This window comes from Neocloeon triangulifer, unplaced genomic scaffold, assembly GCF_031216515.1.
Source record: "Neocloeon triangulifer isolate White Clay Creek 2 clone unplaced genomic scaffold, ASM3121651v1 ptg000006l, whole genome shotgun sequence".
Lineage (NCBI taxonomy): Eukaryota > Metazoa > Arthropoda > Insecta > Ephemeroptera > Baetidae > Neocloeon > Neocloeon triangulifer.
In genome coordinates this window covers 1,146,113-1,168,997 of record NW_026775549.1, presented here as the reverse complement: position 1 = coordinate 1,168,997, position 22,885 = coordinate 1,146,113, and the positions used below count along the sequence as shown (strand labels likewise).

At 40.8% G+C, this 22,885-nt stretch overlaps 5 protein-coding genes across 7 annotated transcripts; 2 read left to right on the top strand and 3 right to left on the bottom strand.

Moving 5' to 3' along the window:
• Positions 1-41: 41 nt before the first annotated feature.
• LOC132194103 (neuroparsin-A-like) lies at positions 42-7,845 on the bottom strand. Of its 3 annotated transcripts, none has more exons than XM_059615187.1 (5): positions 7,776-7,845; positions 1,852-1,971; positions 1,233-1,347; positions 1,004-1,075; positions 42-612 (listed from the first exon to the last, which is right to left on the bottom strand). In XM_059615187.1, exons 2-5 carry the CDS (start codon positions 1,944-1,946, stop codon positions 475-477), a joined length of 420 nt encoding a protein of 139 aa, XP_059471170.1. In that variant the 5' UTR covers positions 1,947-1,971; positions 7,776-7,845; the 3' UTR covers positions 42-474. The 3 variants fall into 3 exon arrangements, with proteins under 3 accessions (XP_059471170.1, XP_059471171.1, XP_059471172.1); XM_059615188.1 differs by lacking the exon at positions 7,776-7,845 and adding an exon at positions 2,929-2,987; XM_059615189.1 differs by lacking the exon at positions 1,004-1,075.
• LOC132194098 (E3 ubiquitin-protein ligase RNF139-like) lies at positions 3,305-11,722 on the top strand. Its single transcript, XM_059615177.1, has 7 exons — positions 3,305-3,466; positions 5,276-5,396; positions 6,953-7,129; positions 9,825-9,943; positions 10,118-10,465; positions 10,921-11,183; positions 11,237-11,722. Exons 2-7 carry the CDS (start codon positions 5,288-5,290, stop codon positions 11,412-11,414), a joined length of 1,194 nt encoding a protein of 397 aa, XP_059471160.1. The 5' UTR covers positions 3,305-3,466; positions 5,276-5,287; the 3' UTR covers positions 11,415-11,722.
• LOC132194102 (large ribosomal subunit protein mL40) lies at positions 11,707-12,828 on the bottom strand. Its single transcript, XM_059615186.1, has 5 exons — positions 12,589-12,828; positions 12,433-12,528; positions 12,196-12,366; positions 11,946-12,144; positions 11,707-11,887 (listed from the first exon to the last, which is right to left on the bottom strand). Exons 1-5 carry the CDS (start codon positions 12,609-12,611, stop codon positions 11,759-11,761), a joined length of 618 nt encoding a protein of 205 aa, XP_059471169.1. The 5' UTR covers positions 12,612-12,828; the 3' UTR covers positions 11,707-11,758.
• Positions 12,829-12,876: 48 nt separating this feature from the next.
• LOC132194105 (nuclear envelope phosphatase-regulatory subunit 1 homolog) lies at positions 12,877-13,866 on the top strand. The gene is made up of 3 exons (XM_059615190.1): positions 12,877-13,032; positions 13,091-13,265; positions 13,344-13,866. The coding sequence occupies exon 3, from the start codon at positions 13,351-13,353 to the stop codon at positions 13,726-13,728; it is 378 nt and encodes a 125-aa protein (XP_059471173.1). The 5' UTR covers positions 12,877-13,032; positions 13,091-13,265; positions 13,344-13,350; the 3' UTR covers positions 13,729-13,866.
• Positions 13,867-14,119: 253 nt separating this feature from the next.
• On the bottom strand, positions 14,120-22,848 carry LOC132194091 (microtubule-associated protein futsch). The gene is made up of 10 exons (XM_059615165.1): positions 22,736-22,848; positions 21,629-21,690; positions 21,432-21,559; positions 21,177-21,343; positions 18,694-21,034; positions 16,859-18,423; positions 16,071-16,725; positions 15,851-16,007; positions 15,380-15,729; positions 14,120-15,321 (listed from the first exon to the last, which is right to left on the bottom strand). The coding sequence occupies exons 3-10, from the start codon at positions 21,556-21,558 to the stop codon at positions 15,314-15,316; spliced, it is 5,370 nt and encodes a 1,789-aa protein (XP_059471148.1). The 5' UTR covers position 21,559; positions 21,629-21,690; positions 22,736-22,848; the 3' UTR covers positions 14,120-15,313.
• Positions 22,849-22,885: the final 37 nt, after the last annotated feature.

Genomic DNA, 22,885 nt, shown 5'->3' with positions numbered 1-22,885 from the left:
GAGAGAAAACAAATAAGGAGAAATAAACTGGCCCACTCATGTTGTTTTTGATCTGTCTTTATTAAATGCCATCTCACATGTTGTGGGGTATAAATTATAGTGAACATCACAGAAAAGAATTGAACACATATCTGTATATTTATAACTGCGTTTGTGTTGCAAATAATATTTGGAAGTTCTACACCTCAGAATGTAAATTGTATGTTTTAACAATAATAATTTATATCAACAAAGTTTGCGCTTTTAGGCTTAACATGTACACAAGTATACAGCACCGAAAATGTATTATGTGCAATTAATTATATGAAAGAGAGGAGTAGTGAATGAGAAAAACAAATGCAAATAATGAGTCGTTGGAGGTCGTGTTGGAGGCTTGCTGGAAAAGGTGAGATGTGTCCGGTGGCTAATACTGATTTTGGCTACGGACAAGCCTCTCTTGTGAGATCTGGTCGTGCGAGCAACGTCCACGGCCGATTAGCACTGCGGGTTGTTGTTGGCCGAGCACTCCATGTTCTCTGTCGAGCAACCGACGCACAGATTGCATTTGCACACCAGACCGTGGCCGCACCGACCGTAGAACTCGTAGGGACCTCCGCACTTTTCATCGGGACCCTGCAGCAGAAGAAAGAAAAAAAATTTAGAACTTGGAGATGAAATTTTAATTTTTCGGATAAAGAGAAAAGCAAAATTAAAAATTGATCAAGTAGAAAAGGATAAAAGTTAGACATTTGTTTAAGTTTGAATTAATTCGAACAAAGGAGAGGGAAGAATAAAATTAAAATAAATATTTTAATAATAAAACAATTAAGTGAAATGATTGCTGATCTGTGGGAGGAGAAGATGTATGCAACCAGTGCATCTTTGGTGCCACGCCAGCTGCATCAATCTCACAGTAAGAGAGTGACAAAGTCTAACAGTTTGTTTTTAATTAAAGTTGTTGTTTGCTTTAGTTCTGTTATTTTGCTCTGGTTTAGTTTGCTTGAAATGAGGAAAGATTTTTTACTTTAAAGGCACGAATTTTCCTCGACCGTGGTCTCTTGGACAAGGCATCAATACCAAAGAAATCATAGACAACCTAAAATAAGAGTTTCAAAAAATAGTTTTCAAGGTGAAGAATAGCAACGATATCCAAAATTTGAAATGAGATATGAAATTTCCACCCTAAATAAAATAATTAATAAATGAGGGAAGTAGCGAAGGAGTGAACAAAGCAAAAGTTTTGAAGTTTTTACCTTGGTGCAGACAATGCGACCGCAGCTATCGTGGAAGTAGCCATAGCGACACTCATCAGGTGAATTAACACACATTCCCTGCAAACAGGGACCACAGCGAGGGAAAGGAGAACCGCTGAAAGCATAATTAATTTTTTTATTAGAATATTTTACAGATTAAGTGGTCGGAATAATTTATCAATAACAACTCTGGCAATGAACTTATGTCTTTTTATCAAAAGGTCGGCTCTTTATCTCATTCCAATATGATAAAAGTAAGACGAGATTAAAGAGAGAAAATAAGCGATTATTAATTTAATCGTTATTTAATGGTAAATGGCAATAATATTAATAAATCCAAGCTATTAAAATTACAAAAATTATACTATATTGGTAATATCCATTTATTAAATTTTAAACTGTTTTTAATTTTCTTTTTTTTTTATTAAGCATGCGCTCTTGGGGGACTATGTTTTAATAAATTTTTCTTATTTCTCTCAAAACTTTCTTTTTGGAAAAAAAAAATAAAATTAGTTTTTTTTTTAAGTTACACCAGCCATTATTATCAGCTTTAGTGGTCAGCAGGGCACCTCCGAAGATAAAGTGGACAGAAAAACAAAGTAATCAGAGGGCGTCCTACCTGTGTGCAGTAGTGATGATTGATGCAATCACAATAAGTCCTAGTAAAGTAGAGGCCAGGCTGATGGCAGAGTATTTGTACAGAGAGACTTGCATTGCGTCGACAAGTAGTCTTTGTTAACTGCAACACAAGATACAAACACCGCCAACGGGTTGAACAACAAGTTGAGACTGAGAGCTGCGTTTTTAAAGAAAAAATCGGGCAAGTCTTCTTAACAGGGCCATGCACGATGCTCCATGCAAGGAACGCATCGTGGGTATCCGGAAAATTATAAATCTCTGCCTTTTATTAAGACCGCGGCCCCCCTCCCGCCGCCAACTTTTATCAGAGCCGCGACAAACGCCGGGTAGTTTGGAGATCTATGGACTTACAGTCACCCGATCAAACACAATGCAGCTGAGTCGTCAGGCAAGAGAAGACAATTTTGTCAGAGAAAAATAAAAATTTTTATTTAGTTCAGCCAAATAAAAGCGTTAGGAATGACAAAAAAAATTAAATGTAATTTTTTTTGTCCTGTATGTAATAAAATTTAGGAATTAGCCACAAATATTACACGATTGGCTAGGTTTCAGCTTTTCCTTTCACTAAAAATTTGTATCAAAATTCTATTTATATTTTAAAGATCATTGAAGATTCTACTCTGTAGCTCTAAATACCCCATTGAGTACTCATCTCGTTATCATGGAATTAAGTTCATCTAAATGAACTGAATGAATGGAAACTGATACACAAATTCAAATTTATTATGCTTCCTTGACGGTGTTATAGTGTATACTGTTAGTTCAGAGGTCTAAATTAAGAGTTGAAGGCACGCGTCTTTGTTTAGATTTCCTTGCTTGAATCTCATCACAATGTTCAAACATTTGAAAAACGATTGTATAACGGTTGTGTAACAAAGGACTGATTGAAACAAGAGTTTGTTTGCTCCCCCTATCCTAACGGAGTTATTGAATTAACAACAACCAGTAGCAGGTGCTTAAGAGTATATTTACGACAAATAAATAATAATGGATGAATGAATATCAATCAATAAAAATAATAAAATACCTCTTTAAATTGAAAATTTTAACTTCTCACCACGTGTGAACGGTGAAGAAGAATGTGTCACCAAGCTAGCCGCCGAAGAAAAGAAGCAAGCAAACTCATATTCCCCATAACCTCAATCCTAGAGGGAAAAAATACAATCGAAAAGCAGAAAAAATAACTTGATATTTCCGTAACGCGATCTGGCGCGTGCAGCAGTTTGGTGTGCAAGCAAATCTCACAACTTTTAGCGCAGAGTGCATCACAAATAGGCAATTAGCGCCGTGAATCATAATTCGCTAAATTTGCATCGCATTCGTTTTGCTTGCGACGGTGGACGCAGGCGGTGCGCGTGACCCTTGCCGGCCGAAATTGGCAGCGTGCCTACCCTGAGAGCGAGCGGGCGAGTGGACGACGAAGCGCGGTCGGTGCTCATCCCGAGCGAGACACATCCACAAAGCTCATTCGCACTTTGGACTCGGTACAAAACACACCACCCTGCTACTTGTTTTTCTCGGATTTTCGAGATACGTCGACGCTACCACCGGATATTTTAATTGCGGTTCATCGTCTTCCGCTCGCTGCGAAACAGGTGAGATTTTCATCAGTCACAGCAAATCTAACGTTTCCCCCGGATGCAAAATTTTCGGCGCGGCTATTTATAAACTGCTTTGATCGCATAAGTACGGCTGCGGTTGCACAAGATGCTTTGTAACGTGTGACTTAATTTCTAATGATCTACGAGTCAAAGTTCGAATGTTTTTCAAGATATTAATTGACTTTTGAAAATTCTGAAAATTTTATTTAATATTGCACTAAAAATTATAATTAATTAAATTAATTTTTATCTTATTTGTTGCAAAATGTGCGTAGGAATTTCCTCCTCAAGGGCGAATACAGATCATTTGGGAAAGAGATAAATGCATTGCACTTTGACTCTTGCAAGATTTTATCGCGCTTCCGTCAAAAATAGTCCGATAATCTCTTGCAAAATTCCAGATAGAGTTTTTGCTTTTCATTCATTCTACCAAAAGGATAAACTTGATTTTTAGGAATGCTAGTGAAACGTGTGTGGCCGTCACCCACATCTGACCTTAAGAGTTTGGTCCAGGACCCAAAATAATTTTACGACACAAACAAAACCAACGACACACGCTCATCAACTCGCATCCGCCACTTCCTCTGACGAAACGCACAGAGACACGGCCAAAAATCATCTCAAAAGCGTGTCGAAAGTTACGAGATTTGGCACAAAAACAAGCAAATTTGCACAAATTGTCTAGAGAAATAGCAAGCGAGGCGTAATTAATGTTTGCTCTTTAATTTACAGATAAATTTATTGCATTTCCACTTCAAAAGTAACAAAATTTCAAAAATTGTGCATAGGTTTAAATGACGATATTTTTTTTTTTTTGTAATACATTAATTTTGTTAAATTTATTATTAATGCTTCAGTGGCGAGCTTTTCAAGGAATTAATTTGAGGGCTTTCGTGCGGCAGTTAAAAATAATTGAGGAAATTAAGCTGAAGAGCGGCTTCTCAGTTTTAGGAACGCTTCAATTTTACGAATTAAAATAAGCATTTGCGCGAATGACAAAAATAGAACCCTTCCAAATTTTCTCTTCCTTTGAAATCATGCACGAGATGGAGGCCTTTGACGTTTACTATTTAATTTGAATTAAAAAAGCAGAGGAGGCGGAATTGCGCTTCTCACTTGGCTGAATTTCGGTCAGACGAGCCTCAAGACGAGCGCGTCATCGGGACACGCCGTCTTGACATTGGACGTGTTGCCAGGAGGCGCAGTTTGTGTTCTCAATGACCACGGAACGATGTTTATTACACTTCAAGGGCCTTTGGTGAAATAACGATCCTGCAATTAGGAACTACTTTCGTTTATTTTGTTCGCCACATATTAGCCCTGGCGGCCTTCGAGCTTCCCGGAAGATTTTCTAAATAGAGCGTTGCTCTTTTTGGCGACACGTTTGGTCGGACATTGCTCTCGGCAAACCCCATAAAGCAAAGACGTCGTTGCAGTTTCCAAGTTTGTTTGCACATGTCTCTTGGAAATATTTTTGCAGCTGAGATGGGATAACGAGGGCTAAAAGCGGACTGGCCAGCGCACTTCAGCTTAAGAGAGGAGCTGCTGGTGCGCAGTTTGCGGTTCAAATTTAGACTTTCCAATCAACCGTTTATAATCTTCAATAAAAATATTTTATTTTCAATAAATTTAATATAGCCCCATATGAGAAAAATACAAAATTTGAGAAAATATTTTAAAAAATCACTCATTATTTATTTACATCATCTTTTTTTTTACTAATTTAATCGTGACTTCTAAGGATAAAAATTTTATTTAAAAATTGTTGTTACCCATAATGAAATTTAATTCTTTTTTTTTCAGTTGAACTTTTTGATGGGAATGATCAGTAGGGTTCGGGCCCGCTTGCGGAGCTTGAGCGCTGTCAACTCGTGCAACGGCAAAGACGACGCGCGCCTTCGAGATGAGCGAAATGCGCAAAGTGGTGAGTCAATTTCGTAAGCGTCGTTTTTATTTTGAATCGTTCTCATTTTACTCATTTATCATCTTTTAGCTCCATTCATCATCTGTTTTCCCCGTTTGCAAGCGCGATGAAACGCGTAAATAAATTCCCAGACGCGACAAACTTGGCGAGACATACAACGGCGATAATTTTGATCGGTGTGTTTGGATGCCTTTGTTGTGAGCGAGCTCTTATTCATATTTGCATGACAGTGCGGCGTGGGTCAAACAAATATAATGTCTGCTCGCTTGCAAGCAAAGAAACCCCCCTTTATAAATGGGCATTTGAATTGAATGGTTGAGGTGAACAAGTTCATCGAAATTTCTGGGGGTTTTAATCAGCTCAATAATTTGACCTTTTGTGATTAAGAATAAATTAGAGTGATTATTTATGTTCCCAGTTACGCAATATTTTATTATTAATAACGTAATTATATTTTCACGCAATTAGAAATTATTTAGGAAACTAAAAATTTAAAATACATAATTATATTTTACAATTTACCTCTAAATTTGTCTATTTTGCAGACTTTTTTTGCATGGATCTTCCTTAAAAATTTACCTCTACAGTTTACCATCGCAAAAATTGTCAGCAAATAAATAAGAATATACGATTGATTAATTCCCCCAGATTAAAAGAAGTCGAAAGCCAATCAGTATATTGCTTATTGCATCCTTTTTTTAGATCCTTTGACATAACACAAATAATCACCTTGGTCTATATATTTTTTTCGTCTTCCTAAGGCTATAGTTCGCTGATTAAGCTTTGACAGTTTGACAGTTCACTTTCCTCTAACCTTGACATTAAAATGTATTTCGCGCGCCTTATCCTATTTGAACTTAATAACTTCTTACATCCATATTAATCATCCAATTGAATATAAATTATCAGTACGGGAAATTCAATGGATTTAATTTTTCATTTTAAGTAAGGGGAGAGCCTCGTTGCAAAAATGCAATCATTGAGTGAATAGCAGGCGAGTAGTGCGTGTTTTTGTGGCAATTAACGAGAGACGCGTGGTTGTTTACAAGATGTCTCGGTCGTTGGGGTTAAAGGGCACCCCTTCTCGCGCCCTCAACCTCCCATCGAGTGACCCCTTGTTCTGCGCTCGCGGACCCCTGCGCTTACTACTGTAGAGTCAACAAGTCTGCGAAAACAAGAAAAGCGGTGCGAGGTCCAATTTTTACAATAATTAGCCACCCACGTGCTGTCCCAGTGAGACCGATCGCAAATAACTTTTTCTCTAACTCTGTTCCATACGCGTGTACAACTTCCAAAGGATGTTCTTATAATGAGATCAAAAACACGACTTTTGGAAGCACAACTCCTGTTTGCTTTGTCTAGCATATGAGATCTAAATAAGCTTCCTTGAGTTATTATTATTGAAAGAGAGACAGAAGTTCAGGCAAACAAGATGAACAAGCTAGTTTGTTCTGGTTATCATACGGAACTTATGTTGAAAATAAAGAAAAAATGTTTTTTATGGACCTTTTTTGAGAGTTGAACTGTGTAACCCTTTTGTGTTAATCCTGTTTCAGTCTGTTTGCTCTCTGTGATTCTGCTGCTTCCGTATTTGGTCCGGAGCCACGCTTCCTCCCTGCTGGTCAGCACAGCGACCAATTTAGTTTACTCGTGCCTCGTTCTACCCATCGTCGTCTCGGCTCATTACAAATACCCCCTTAGCGGACTTGGATCGGTTTTTGGAACCATCAAAGGTTTGTTAAAAATCAAACTTTAATTTATATATATTAAATAAAAAAATTTAATTACGGCTAGGAAAAGGGTTTAAAAATATAACTGAAGAAGCTGAAAAAAGTTGATTTAAGGCAGACGGGCTTCTTATTTTTGAAGAATATTATTTCCTATTTGGAACAGGATTAGATTTTTTTTTTAATTTTGGAAACACAAATATTGGAGTTTTGGCTGCATTCGCTTAATTTGTTATATACTTTATACAAAATTACTAAATCTGCTTAATGAACATAATTATTTTTTCTCAGATTAATCATGATGAGCTTTCTTAGATTGACTAAAAAAAATGATTGAAAATGCATAATTATTAAAAAATAATTTGGATTAAAAAAATTACATTAAAAAAAAAATGTTAAGAATATTTGGCTAAAATAAAGTTCAATATTTCAGAAAATTTTGTCAAGTATTAACTGTTATACACTTAAAAATAAGAAATCTGTCTACTGTCACGAAAAAATAATATAAAATTTGGCCAAATATGGAATAATTTGTTTTCCTCAAAATTAAAGTAGGCCAACAAAAGTCTAAAATATTTTCCTGCTGTATCTGATACAAAAATTTAGATTATTTTGTAATTCTCAATAAAGAAAAGGTATGTGGTTTTTTTACCTGTGGTACTATGCGGTGCTCGACGGTGCTGCAAGGGCGAGTGCTGCTGGTAAAAAGCGAGGCCTTCTCCAGGCCCTCAAGGGTTAATATAGGGAGGCGAATCCTGACGTCATATTTGTCAACCGCGACTCTGCCCGTTGAGCTTAATCGGCGAAGACAATTTTTTTATTGGAAAAATGTTAATGAGACACGCTCTCAGACAAAACACGCTCGCCGCAGAAAAACAGCCGCCTCTCGCAGTATTCGCGTTAATCACTAATTTTCGCCAAAGAATCGCTGATCGATTCGTGCTGACAAACTTTCCGGCCCGTTGGGCAAAAAGGCCGCTTTTAATTAATTTGTATTCTGCAAAACTGATTTCCATTTCGTTGACATTGCGCCACTTTTTCCAAAAAGAGTTATGAAGCCGTAAATAATTGATATTTTAAATAAATAGTCTTGATAAATATATTTTTTTCTACTGCTTCAAGTTTTAATAAATTTGAGGCCAATTTTTTTGTTTTCTGGAATTGAGGATTCATTCTAAATCTTATTTCCAACAATTGACAAGTATTTTTTTCCAAACCAGCTTCAAATTCCACTCTACTTGAAGATTTTCTCAAAAAAATACATAATACATAATAGACTCTGTCTATGAATATTATTTATAACAAAATAGCCACAAACTTACTTTAACTTTGCTCCTGAACTTATTCAAAATTTACACCCATCACATATTTTCAACAACAAATGAGTCTTAAATTTCGTCTTGAGATTGTTGGTCGGGTTCAAGTAAAGCAGAACCCATACACAATCTCAAACTAATAAAAATTGAATTTTCTGTTGTTGTTAGCTTATTTGCGTAAATAAGCTTGTCCCTTCTGGCCTCCTGATGTGTTCTAGAATTAAATTCAAGAGTTTTCCGAGGTTTCGATATTTTTTTTAACATTTTTTCTTATTATTAATTAGCATGGGTTCTTATTATAACATGGAGAATGAAGAAAAGTGTTCAGCACAATCCTTTTTAATAGAAGTATAAGTATAATGAGATAATTATTTCTGAAGTAAACTAAAGATATATAACTGGAAAATGAATTCCAGCAGAGCACTTGCCTCCGATAATTTGAGAAAGAATATAACCGCATAACTAACGATTAATTGATCTCTATTCTTGTCAAGTACCAAGGTTCACAAGCAAGCGTTATTTACTATTGATTCTATTTTCTTAAGAAAATATTGATGCGAGTGGCATATTTCATTCGTGACCACAACAAGGGTAGCCATTGTTGGCGTCCCTCTCACTCACGTATACTCAAATACAAATTGTCGGCCAGAGTAAAGTTCAGTTAATTGTCTTCAGGTTATATAATAGCCTAATAGCCATAATAGGTTTTAGGTTTTAAGGGGAAGTTTCTAGAAACCGTCAACCAAAGCAATTCATTCCAAGCACAACGCAGCACATAACAAATCCCTAATTTTTATTTTCAAAATAATTTAAAATATTTAAAAAAAAAAATCTGCAATGTAAGTATTAACGCTTTAACATAACAAATCTGGATGAATAGTTGATTTTTTTTAAAATTAAATTGATAAATAATTAATATCAGCAGCTATTTACTTGTAATATTGCGTTATCAGTTCATTATTACTAAATCATGGAAGCATGTAAAAAACTCACATTTTTGTTGCTTATCTAGAAAACTGTTTGCTAGACCGGATTCAAAGATTTTTTCGCAGCGTAATAGATTCATATATAGTGAATCAGCCAAATTCTATAAAACTATCCTCCTGAGAAAAACTCTGCAGCCGTCTCTTTTGATGTCAGGCGATGAATGAAATCTTTATCCTTCTACAATATTTTATTTTTCCGATTATTTTGAGAGACTCTAGAAGAAAACATCATAATACTGACTTTCAACAAATAAGAAAAGCTTAAACACGTTAATTTTGTGATAATTATTTGACCATTTTTCTTGTCCACTCCACTAATAAAAATAGAGTGCCTCTATTTGATATATTGTTATTTAAATAAATAATAATATTTGATTGTTTGGAATTTTAAATTTACAGAATGCATCATGGCAGTCGCCAGCCCGTTTGTCTACATTGTGCGCGGCATGTACCGCCCAGTTGACCGTGCTGAGCAAGCGTACATTAAAATGACAAACATTGCAGCTTTAATGAGCCAGGTGAGCCTTTCGAAACGATTTTTGTAAGGCTGCATTTTTAGTGCCTCTTTTGCACTGCGACTCATTAGTCAGTCTCTTTTTTTTATTCAAAGATAATAAATATAATAATAATGGCTTCAAAGTAAGAGATTTCAGACTTTGTCGTTTTTTAATTTAACTTTATTTTTAACGCAGGTTCTATTCTTCATGCTGTGCGACCGCGTTCTCGTGGAAAAGCAGAGGGTCACCGCGTTGTACTCGGTCATGTTCTACAATGTGATCGCCTACTGTGTCTCCTACCTGCACGAGTTGATCGAAAAGGAAGACTGGTCGCCGTGGATCAACATCACCAAGACCTCCAACATCCACCACTTGGCCATGTCAACGACCAAAGTCGTCCTGGAGTGGACCAAAGCGGTCACCTTCATCATCACGGTCGTCTTCATGTTGTTGCTGTTCGGATTGGAACAGGGACTGCAGCACTATCAGCCCACCGTCGTGTACACAATTATCACCTGGCTTTATTACATGGCGACAGAAAAGGTTTGCTAATCCGGAACGAGAAAATATAAATCTACTCCCCCCACCTCTTTGTAGTACATAGGCAACTTGCACGACTTATCAGTGTATCGGATTGCATACATAGGAAATCAAGATTTTTCTTATTAATTTGTTATAATACAAAAACTTCTAGGAGCCTTTTAATTCATTCATATTATGAAATTCGCTTAAAAATGTGTCGAAAATTAAAGAGGGCGGCTTAATTTGTTATGGATTTACATTCCCAAATTTAATTGATATTTATTTTAACTTCTACTTTTTTTTCTTAAATATTTATTTTGCAACCACACAAACTTGAAAATATATTTCGTATAAGTTCGTACCTTTTTTTCATTAAAATTTTATTTACTCCCAATGGGAGACTTGAACCTCTTTTTTAACTATGTTTGATTAAATTATATAAATTGATTTAAAAAATTTAATTTGAATATTTGCAGGTTTTCACAGATTTGTTCCCTGGACTTCTGCTGCGACTGCAGATTGAACGACTTGATTCACTCGAGCTTCTGTACGCTCCTGTTATCCTCAAAGCGTTTGCGGCCTCTATGTCTTTTATCATGGCAATTCCACTGCTTATCTGGGGCCACTACAAATTATTTTTCGTCGCAATGTACTTCAATGTTTATCTACGATGCAGAGAAATGTCAGAAAACTGTCTCAGGCCGCTTCTCAAGGAACGAAATGTGCTCAAAAAATTCAGGTAACAAATGGACAGATTTAAAATTTTTGAAAAAACTTTACACGAATCTTCAGGTCGGCCACCAAGGAAGAAATTGGAGAGTGGGACGACGTTTGTGCAATTTGTCTTAGCCCGATCAAGAAGGCCAGGATCACACCCTGCCACCACATTTTCCACGGAGATTGTTTGCGAATGTGTCTGAAATACTCCGACAACTGCGCGATTTGTAAGAAAGAAATCAGATTCGACTGACAAAAAAGAAAAAACATACAAAAGAGCTTATCTCCTACTCAATGACTCTGCATTTATGATTTCAGCAGCTGTAAATATTGTCATATGTTCACAAAATACACTTGTTGTTGTCTATTTTTATGTACGCTTGTAGTACCTAGGCTAAAAAAGTATCTTGTGATTTTTCCATCGGCTTATTAATTTTAAATGGTCAGTATTGTATATATTTATAAATTTTTCAAAATTTGCTTTGCAATCTATCCCTGGAGTGAATTAATTGATCAAAAGATTAAAGAGCTTTCAAAACAATAAAATTAGTTGTAATGAAACGTTGAAATTTTATTTTGCTACAGACCCTCTTTGTTTTACACCAAAAATGACTGATACCAATCTTTCGAAATATCAGTGTATTCACCGTCTGGAGAATCGTAGTCTTTGATTGCAGGGGTGTGAGTTGGGCCCTTAATTGTGAATGGCATGACATTCAAATCCATCTGTAAAATTATTTTCATTGCTTTAGAAAGGAATATTTCAAATTAAATTTTGTTTCACTTGAACAGCTTCTTGATAAAGTTCTTCTGATTCCAGTCTGAGCTCGTCTAGTGCTTTTTGTTGGGACATTATTGCTCTGTCCAAAAGTTGAATGTCCAGCAATTTTAGTTTCATTTTGTATTTAGACCATTCTTTTAGGAGAAGTGCTCTCTCCTCCATTTCTTCGTGACTCAAAACTCCTCGCTTTCGAATGCGCTGCCTGTTGAAATGGATTAGAAAATATTTACATAAGAAAATTTTTAAATATTACTTCAAGGTGTCATAAACTTCTGGGGGAATTTCCAACTCGTCAATAGGTTTCAGCTGCCGTGCGTTTTTCTCCAGTTTCCGAATAGCTTTCTCGATCTTCTTTTTTCTCCTTTCCTCTCTTGCTCGGGTAACAGCTGGATCGATCCTTTTCTTCTTCTTCATCGGCTCAGCCCTGTTTGAATAATAAAAAAAAATTAGCTGTGTTAAAAATCTTTCCAAAATATAATAGCAAACATACAAAAGGCACGGTGTGATTCTGAATAAGTTTGGGTTGCTCTGGACAAAAATAGTCCTGCTTTGAAGAGTCATCAGCCCTGCAGGATTGAGCTGGAGTCTGCAAAAAGAAACATTATTTAACAACTTGATAAAAGTTTTTTCATTCATCTCGGCAAACCTTGCTAGGGCGGCGCACAACATTGTGCCGGAGTTCGAGATACAATTTTAGGAGATATCAATTATCTATGGCGGTGTTTTTGTATCAGGAATGATAAAAGAGACACGAAATTATTTATGGCGTTATTGGAATTTAAAAATACTCAAAATTAATCACAAGGGATCAAGAAAATCCAAATTTTTCCAGCCCCCAGGCCCACACCAACACCAACAAGATCTGCTTTTTTCAATCAGATGTTATTGACAGCAGTGCCACCTGGAGCAAGTTTTGGCAACTCCTGTTTTGTTTTTATTGTTCTTCTTTTCTTTGAGCTGCTTTGAGCTGAAGGAGTTCAAGGAGTCTTTTTGAGCTTGAATTTGCTGTACATAGAGAATTCTGCCAAATGAAATTCTCTCCAAGCCGTCTGGATGACCACTGCTGGACCCTGACCCTGAAAACCTGAAGGTAAAAAGCTTGTTTATGTTAAGCCTTTCTGCTAAAAAAATAATTTTTTCTCCTACAGAGCTTGGAGAGGAAACCGGAGAAAGGGCACTGGCCGCAGAAAACGGATTGACGGGGTTTTCAGCCGATTGAGCCGATTCTAAAAATTCACTATTTAAATTTTCAAACAGAGCAAGATTATAACGAGACGATTTAGCCGTAACTCATATATTGCCGTTTCAAGGAATAATTTTAAAGTAATGGGCTAAAAACTAATATTTTTAGTTTTTTTTTTCAGATATTTTTCAATTTAATTTGTGTATTTAAATTTTTAGAAATATAATGTCTCTGGAGAGAAACGCGTGTGAGGATTTGAAGGCGTTTGAGCGACGACTAACAGAAATCGTGGCCTGCTCGCAGCCTGGCGCTTATCGGTGGCGTGTTATTTTGGCCATCGTCTCCGTTTGCCTAGCCGTGACCGCTTACTACTGGCTCTCCGACCCGCTGACCAATATGGTGCCCCTCTACCAGTCTCTCTGCAACCACCCGTTCTTCACCCTTTCCAGCCTCGCAATTATCATTCTAATGCTGAGTGGGGCGCACCGGAAGATGGTCGCCCCTTCGGTTCTTATGTCTCGGACTAGAGAGGTCTTGTCTGACTATCACATGTCCTGTGATGACACTGGGAAACTTATCCTCAGACCTCGTTCAGTGACCTAAGCAATTTGTGTGCATATCTTTTTTGTAAATTTTGTCATTATTTTATATATCATTTGATGAAATGTAAAGTTCTGTTTTATTTTAAGCAAACTAAAATGAACTTTTGTTGGCATTAAATAAAAATTTGATTACATTCAATTACGCTTTATTTGCTAAGTTTTAGGGCTCATGGAGAAATATATTTCAAAAATAATGAAGAGCTCTGAGGTTTCAAAATTTGTAGGAATATAAAACCCAAGAATAAGTGAAATTAATTTCTTCAATAATAATTTTGAAGATTTAATATTCTTCAATTTAATAAAATAATCTTTTGTTTGATACTTTCGTTTTAAAAGAAAGTTCAATCAACATCATAAAAAGTAGGGTAAAAGAATCAAAGAAGAGCCGTGAATCTAGAAAAATGAGATATATTTACATATCATATTAATTATTTACATAATTAGGACAACAGTGATGATAATAATTCGTATTTATAATTTTTTTACGCATGAAGTATAATAACCCACTAATTAAAAACAACAATGCGTGTGTGTATTTTTTCCACTCAAAAGACACAATCACTCTACTACATATCAGTTTGCCATGTAGTGTGTATGTTTTGCACAAACATAAAATAGTGGATTCATTTCCAAGACGATGTCCATTCTCATCAGTTGTTCAGCAGCCACTCGAATTTTGTTGAGTGTGCCCATCATTCAAAATAAAAGCCAGGCCCTGTCCCCAGCAGCCCTCCAAAGGGACTCTGTCGACTCGCTTACACGAACAAAAAAGAAAACCAAAAGAGCAATTTGATTGCACTTGTCGAAAACTAAACATGCGTTTGAATGACTTTTGTTTTGCGAGACCCGTGAGTGAGGGCAATAAGGGCCGGAACTTGGATCTCACCACCACACGCACACTTGCCGACCAACACTGAGTCGTGTTTCGTATTTAATAGAATATATTTATGATAACAACTGGACATTAACTATGTGTTATTATGCATGTTGGTAACAACTTACACTTAAAAAGCCAATTTTTATATTAACAGAGCAGCTTTCCCTCATTTCGTAAATGGCAAGGTAGAAAGGCAAAATATCTCTCGAATGAGATTTCTCAATTTTCATTTATAGCAGAAACACTGAAGCCATCAACTAATAACAGACTCCAAATGAAAAAAAAACGCCTCCCCTGTATTATTGTTACAATGTAAAAGAACAACTGTATTAAATTTTTCTACCGCCACTAGGTATTTTTCTGTCTCTCTTGTGTTATTACATCTGTTTTCTTCTTCTTATCCACTTTGTTTCTGATATTCACACGACCATTATTTTTACATACTCTTCTATGGACCACGTATAAATTATCAAAGCTGTACACAAAAATGAAGTTGTTAATCAAATATAAATTACATAACAAAAAGTCATTCAATTCTCTCTATACAGCGCTCCCTCCTACCCACAAATTTAACATACTGTGGACTGATTTGTACTTTTGAAAAGAAAATGAAGTGAAATCCCTTCAGCTCATTCTACTTGCTTCGTGTAGAGCTCCTCTTTTTCGTTTAGATGGAATGTGTTGCACTGCTCCACTCAACAAGAGACTTTCAGTAACCTAATCAATTAGCATACAATTAATGACTCAAGTAAACACATTGGGTCAAAAACCATACCTGCAGCCTTAGCACTCCGCGTTTTCCTTCTCGTGTTTGCAGACTCTGTTGGGGTTGGGCTGGGCGCTGTTGTTTTTTCATCCCGCACTGTTCTTAAGGCACCCCTCGTTTCCCTAGACTTGGCCAAGGGCTCTACTTGCTGCTGTTGTATCACTGCTTTGACTGTGGTCGCTGCGGCTGCTTGCTGTCTGTTGGATCGTCTGGTTGGAGTTTCAGATGACCCAGGCGGAGGTGTATCGACCCTGGATCGCTTTTCAGGTGGCTGAGTGGTGAGTAAGGTTCCTTGTGCGGTGGTGCCTGATACGCTGACCACCTTGACTGCAGCTGTTCTGTGATTCAATCTTCCAACTCTGCAAACGGTCATGACTTATTAAAAAAGAAAGAGTACACAAATTGAATAACAGATTATAGATATTGAACAAATAGTCCACATAGCTATATTTAATTGGTAATTAAAAAATGAGCTCTTACTTTTCCTCGTCTCTACTTGCTGATCTGGGAGTTCTTAGGGGCGTTTTGGCACCTGTCCTGTCTTCTTTGTTTATCTGCCTGCTTTGCCTACCCTTGTTTGGCACATCTGGTAAGTATTGGTCGTCATCCGATGACTCTCCTGCTGCCAACGAGCCACCTGATTCAACGATAATATTTCATTAGTATGTTTAAATTGATTCAAAATGAATAAAAAAAGTACCTCGTCTGGTTCTCATAGCTGCCCTCTTCTCACTAGCATCACTACAAGATGAAGGACTCCTTTTCTCCTCTTTAACAGAATGTGCCGTTGTAAGCAGCTTCTTGATGGGCGTGTCATCCACTCCCATGCAAGCCTTTATCAGTTCTGCAGCGTTTTCAGAGCATTTTCTTTTCCCAGGTCTGTCCGACAAGGGTGGACTGCTTTCGTCCTGGTCGTCTCTTATGCTAGAGGCGGCACTGCTTTCAGACTCCTGTCTCCTTCTCTTCAAGCCAGCCCTGGGGGTGATTGTGTTTGGGCTGAGTTTGGAGGATGTTGACGAACTTGAGGACAACGGGCCCTTGATCATGTCGTCGTCAGCAGGACTGACTGCCGGCGTCCGCTGCTCTAACTTGGCCAGGTCTGGGCTGATCAGTCGTGATGAGGATCTCGTGTTCCTTACTGGCTTCTTGTCTTCAGATTCGTGGGGCTCCATCGGAATTTCTATCCTCAGCTGCTCTCCGAGTCGTTTGTCTTTCACTTTGCTCCGTGCTACATAGTTGTGTTCATCAGATGCATCTTTTGAATGGTGGTAGTTTGGGTGGAGGGTGGACAGATCTTCACCAGTTAGCTCTGCTTTGAGAATACTTTCCTTGGGTGGCACAGGTGACTTTTTCTCCTGGAAAGGAAAATAACATTAGATGTTGAAATTCAATGTTTTCAAAACATAAAATAGCCAAATTAATTTAAGTTTAAATTAAAATAGGTTTGTCACTAGTTTTTGTTAGAATATATCTTGACTTATAACAAACCTCCTCAAGGGTAGACTCGGAAACAGTTGACTCGTCTGCTTTGCTCATCTCATCAGCAGGTGGGGAAGGGCTATCTCTGTGCTTCTCTGTATTTGAGTATGTGTAAAGGGCAGGAGTGACTCTGAAGGGTTGAAGATCATCTTCTAGTGAATCATCAGCTAGTGGTGTCAACATTGAAGAGGCTGATGAGGTGGTTGGAGGTGGGGGTGGAGGGAGGACGCTGCTGACGGTGCTTGTGGGGATCCACCTTATTTGCCCGTCATCCTTGGACTCGTTCTGTACCGAGGCCGTGCGCACCATGTTGATCATGTTGGACGCCGAGGTCACCACTACAGATTTGACCACAACCGCGGTCATCGTCGGTGTCTTCATGGGAGACATCTTGGGCACCAAGATTTTGACCGGACTGGCCGTCGACGAGGAGGCTTCTGACTTGGGGATGCTTAGCTCCAGTAAGGCTTGACCGGAAGTGGCGTTAGAAGGCAGCTTCACGAGTTTGATGGGCATCAACTTGGGCGACCTCATGTTGAAGGCAGCCGCCCCTTCTGCCGTTCGAGGCGCAGACTGCAAAAACACAGCCGGCATGTCACTTAGAGCGGCCGCCAGCTTTGAGTTGGCGGCCAAAGAACGAAGATCCTTGGCTTCCGGTTTGACCTCTGCCGGCTCAGGCCCTTCCTTGGTCACAGCCTTGGGTTCTGGGCATTTGGGCTCAGGTTTGGCTTCTTCGACTGAAGGCACCGTGGTTTCGCTGCTGCTTTTCTCCTCGGCAACAGGAGGCTCGTCCTTCTCCTCTTTACGTAGCGGACTCTCCCCTTGGTTTGGACTTTTCTCTGACAGCGCGTCCATCGACTCAATCCCAGAATCCTCGCCCTGAGTGTTTCCAGACTCATGAGCGCCGTTGCCTCCATTGCTGGGACTCTCAACGCGCTCCGAAGTCTTAGCCTGCTGAGGTGCAGGCTTATCAGCCTCTAGACTAGTGACAGGCGTTTCCCTCTTGATTAAATACTTCTCATCTTTCACAGCGGCCGAGATCTTCGAATTCATGACGGATATGTCAATAGATGGGAGTGGAAGGGTCACGCCGCTTGATTCCTTGTTGTCCTTAAGGCTTTCCGCGATTCTCGTCAACTTTGAGTAGCTGCTTTCCGAGGCGTTCTGAGGTTTTGACGCCATCTTCTTCAAATTTGCCAGGGAGACTTTTCTGTCATTGACCACTAGGTCCGTGTCCAAGGGGTGCGCGTCAACCTTCCTGTACTTGGCCGACGGTTCGCCACCGCTGACGCCACTCTGCTTCACCTTGTTGCAGTTCGGAGAGGGCTTTGCGATGGCTGTGATTGTGTTGGGTAGGTTTAAGTGGTGTTTCATGGGTTTTTCTTCCTTGCCACCCTTTGGCGGCTGGCTCTTTTCGGTTAATATCACAGAAGTGTCGCTATGCTTTAGATTGTAGGAGGAAGAGGGCGACAGGGGTAGGAGGCCGGGGTCGAGTTCCTGAGTGAGAGAGGACGAAAGGCTTAGGCCCGATTCTTGGGGGTTACTCCGTGACAAAACTTTCACAGAAATTGGAGCTGCAACAAATAAGGAAAATATTATAATTAAAATCTTACTAAGAACGGATATTCGTTTACCAAATATACAAATATAAGGGACTTTAAAATGTTTTTTTTTTAATTCAACCTGCACTTTCTGTGCATTTGCTTTATTAATTTGTGTAGGGTAAACTATTTTTTTTAAACAAAAAAATTTTTCAAGATAAATTTTAATGGAAAACCACTTGAATAAGATTAAATTAGTTTTTCACTACATAGACAATAAAAATCAAACTGCAGGCTATTTACCTGTTAATCTGAGATCCTTAACAATAGGTTTTTCCTCCTCTAGGCTATCCCTCCTTTCCAGGTGAGAGTCGCCCTCGAGAAACCCTTTGCTTCTTGCGACACCATTCTCCACAGAAGGCTCTGGCGGCGCTGGAGCATTACTTTCCTTGGGGCTGCTGCTGATCAACTTGCCGTCAGCCGAGCGTCTCGATTTTCGCGCCAGCAGCATCTTAGCCCTGGTCTCCTCGTCAATGGGCTCATCGCCGACAATTCCGCCGCCGGAAAGCAGGTTCTGCTCACGCTGCTCGCCGCCACACGACGACTTCCGCCTGACCTTTTTGATCTTGGCCTGCTTGTCAGCCTCTTTGATTTCCTCAACCTTTGCCTCGGGCACCTCCAAAGCAGGAGTTTCGTTCTGCTCCAACTTGACGTCGGGCCTTCCGGGGCCCTTAGGAGGCACCGTGAGCGCGACACCGACCTTTTCCGCGTCGACGCCACTTTTGCTGTTCGTTCTCGACTGTTTTTTCTTGACCACAATTGGTTGTATTTCTTGACCAACCGCCGCCGTCAGCAGGTTGGTCGACAGACTTCTGATTTCACCGTCTTTCACTTTGGTGCGGTTCACCTTGCGCTTGGCTGTCCTTTCAGCTTCACTCGCAGTCAATCCGCCCACGGCGGCACCACTAACACCACCACCACTGCCCAACTTCTTGGGCGACGGCGACGATTGTTCTTTGCTATCACTGCGACTGTTGACGACGACGGCCGCGTTTCGTCCTCGCAGCGATATGTGCAGCGGAGGTACGCGGGGCTGCTCGCCAAGTGGCGAACTGGGTGGGTTGGGGGCCGCAGGGGCGCCGGCCGTGGCCGTAAGACCAGCGAACAGTCTGCTATTTTGGGGCAGGGGTCTCTCAACGACCTTTTTCACGGGGGGAACATTTACATAAGACACGTCTACTTTGTAAGCTGGCGTCACGGGCTCGCTCTTCTCCAACTTGAGGCGCAGTTTGATCTTCTCGCCAAACTCAGGCAACGCCTGCAGCGTGTCCCGAAGCAGTTTCTTGCTCGTTGAGTCGGTGCTGGCGTTCGACTTGGCCTCCGAGTCAGACTGGTCCGTTTCCTTGCGTGACACTGTGCTCACGTTGGACTCGTCCTCATCCGAGAAACCCGAGTTGGAGCGGTCGACAAACGAGAAGGGCTCCAAGGGCGGCTCGTCGTGCTCGCTCTCGGAGCTGCTGTCACTGGGCATGGGCTCGAGATGTCCAGTGAGCGGGTTTATCAGAAACTGACGCCGCTTGCCGCGGGAGGTGATGGGCGGCGGACTCGCTTCCTTCTGACTAGGAGTCCAGGTCGATGAGGAATCTGACGTGGGGGATGAAGGCACAACTTGATTTACAACAGGGGCTGGGACTCGGCGGCTTGGGGCCGCGTATGGGGGTGGAGGTGACGGTCGGAGAGGAGCGGCCTGACGCGTCTCGGACACAGTCGCCGCCGCCGCAGGGGGCGGAGATAAATTCAGGTTGGGGATGTTTGGTAGTGAAGGCATTGAAATACTGAACTGTGGCTGGTCAGGTGGCTGCTGCAAGGGAGACGCTGGCGGCGAAGCACCGTCGCCCTCTTTTCTCTTCACCTTCTTGGTGGCGGCCGCCTTCTTCTTGTCTGCCTGTGGCGGAAGCATTTTCGAAGGCGTCGGGGCGTCGTTTTGCAAAAGGTTTACCAGCAGGGGGCTAGAAAGGGCTACGTTGGCGGCACTTGCCGATGAAGCAACACAGTTGTTGGTGGCCGAAGCGGCCTTGGCCACGTGGTTGGCAATGCTTGAAGCAACCTTTTGCGCATTCTGTTGGAAGTGGTTGACCACCGGTGAAGGCTGAGAAGACGCTGGGACGGCGGCCGGTTGGACTGCCGGCACCGGGGGCTGCGCGTTGCTGCCAGGGTAGGGCGGAGGTGGGTTGAACGGGAAGCGAGTGGCCGTTCCGTGCTGAGACTCTCGATTCTGCATGGCCGTCGCCGCATGCGTCATGCTGGCAAAGGGAAATGGGCCGTAGCTGCCTGGCGGTCGGGCGGCCGTTTTAGGGGAGAACGGGATTGGCTCGTTGACAGGAGCAACCACGTTCGGAGCAACATTGTTGGTCACAGCTGCTGTGAAGGTGGCAACAGGCACGCTGGGTGTTGCTGTTGCTGTGACCTGGGTGGGCGGTGGTGCAGCTTCAGCCGCTGGAAATGCTGCTGGTCGATGGTTGACCACGGAACTGACTGGAGCAGGCAACTCGTTGGCCGCAGGCACCGAAGCCACGGGTGTTGCTGGCTGCAGACTGATCTCTTGGGGCTCGTCATTTCGACCCACGATGGTGAGAGAAATGATCTGAAAAAGATTAAGTTTAGATTTTGTTCTATAAAATGATATGTGCAGTATTGATTTGATTTGTACAAACCAGATTGAAAAGAAATTTTTTCAAAGATTCTTAATGAATTAAAATAGTGAGAATATATTTATCTTCACATACCTGATCACCTTCCACTTGCACAGAGAGAATTCCCAGAGAGCGAAGGGCCTGATGACCTTGTTGAGCCAAGAGACGCAGCCGGTGAGCAGCATCACGGGGGATGGAAAGTGTTACACGCACAGAATTCCATGGCTCCACTTTATTGACTTTTAGAGAACCACTCTCACCTAAATTAAAAAAAAAATTACTTTATAAAATTTAATGACTGCAGTAGAAAATAATAACAGAATTATTTGTTTAGAATTAAAAACTCACTGGAACATAGCAGATCTCCAAGATTGGAGATAAACCCGTCGAACTTTTCTTGAAAGTCAGGATCTTCTAAATTTCCTTTGCAAGTGACCACAGTTTCAATGACATCGCCATCACTATCTGCGGCCATTCTAAAAAAAAACAAATGTAATTTTAGACAATCAATATTCAAAGTTAACAAATTAAAAAAAAAAACTTACAAGCTCTAACGAATGCATGAAAAATCACACCAATGTGTTACCCTTATGAACAGTTGAACTGCCTGAAACAAATAAATGTACAGATGATGAAAAATTCAACAAATTAATCAACAACATTTTAACAACAATTTGAAGTAACAAACGGTTTCAACGCACCACGGACCTGATTTCGGAGAGTGAAAATAATTGATTTGATAAGAGTAAAAGTAATTTAAATTCAATTAACGAAGTAAATGGATGGAATCGCGAGATTAAACTTCAAAAGTTCATTGACGCGCGAGAGAAAAGGGTTCAGGCAGATCGACGTTGGAGCGTTCGTGGAGACGGCCGCCGATTTACTTTCGATTATTATTGGCGGAGAACGTGAATTTCACGCGATTGTTGAACTTGCCGAAAACAAAGCGAAACGGCAAAATGTGTCGCGGAAACGTGGTCTTAGGCGCCGAAAACGCGTGGGGAAGTCACGGGGGCACGGAGAGCCCACTTCGGAGGCCACGGGACATCAAAATAAATACGGCTTGTCATTTGGCCGTAGGGTGGCCTCGGCTTGTTATGGACACCGTCAATGGTGGCAATGGGCTTGTTTTCTTGGCCCAATTTGGGCGCCGCAGACACGCCCGCGGCGTCGAGTGCGGCCAGAGCGGCGCCGTCACGCCGCAGGCGGCGGATAAAACCGTTTTCAGGGTCAAAGGTCGTGGAAAGGGTGGCGGCGGCCGCTTTCTTGGCCTTCCAAATGAAAATATTCAAGAGGATTCCGACCTCCATTTTGTGACTTGGGGGAGTGGAACACGGCAAAGGCATGCTTCAAACTCGCACTCCAAAGTGCACCCTTCGAAGCCCAAAGTGGCACTCGGTCGCGTCCCGACCGCCAATCCGGCTGGGCTGATGTCCGAATCGGCCAGTCCGGCCACCGTGCGAGCGCGCACTGCACAAAGGTGACGCCGAGTGCGGCCAAAAGTGAACCCGTGAACGAGAAAATTAATTTCTTGCAGCTTTTCGTCGCGATATTTCTCACACTAAAACACTGTCCAGCCGGTGTCGCGACACTCCAAGTCGTCCGAGGTGCGCTAAAGACCGCAAATAGATCACTCGCGGGTCACCGCTTACCTTTGTACAAGGGAAAAACTGTCATAATTTGGACGATTTCACAAACGCCATGGAACAATAACAAGTGACGCCATTTGCAAAGTTCCCAACTGACATGCGCAAATCAATCAGGACGATTGCTTGTATGCTTCCCGCCACAGCCATGTTGGA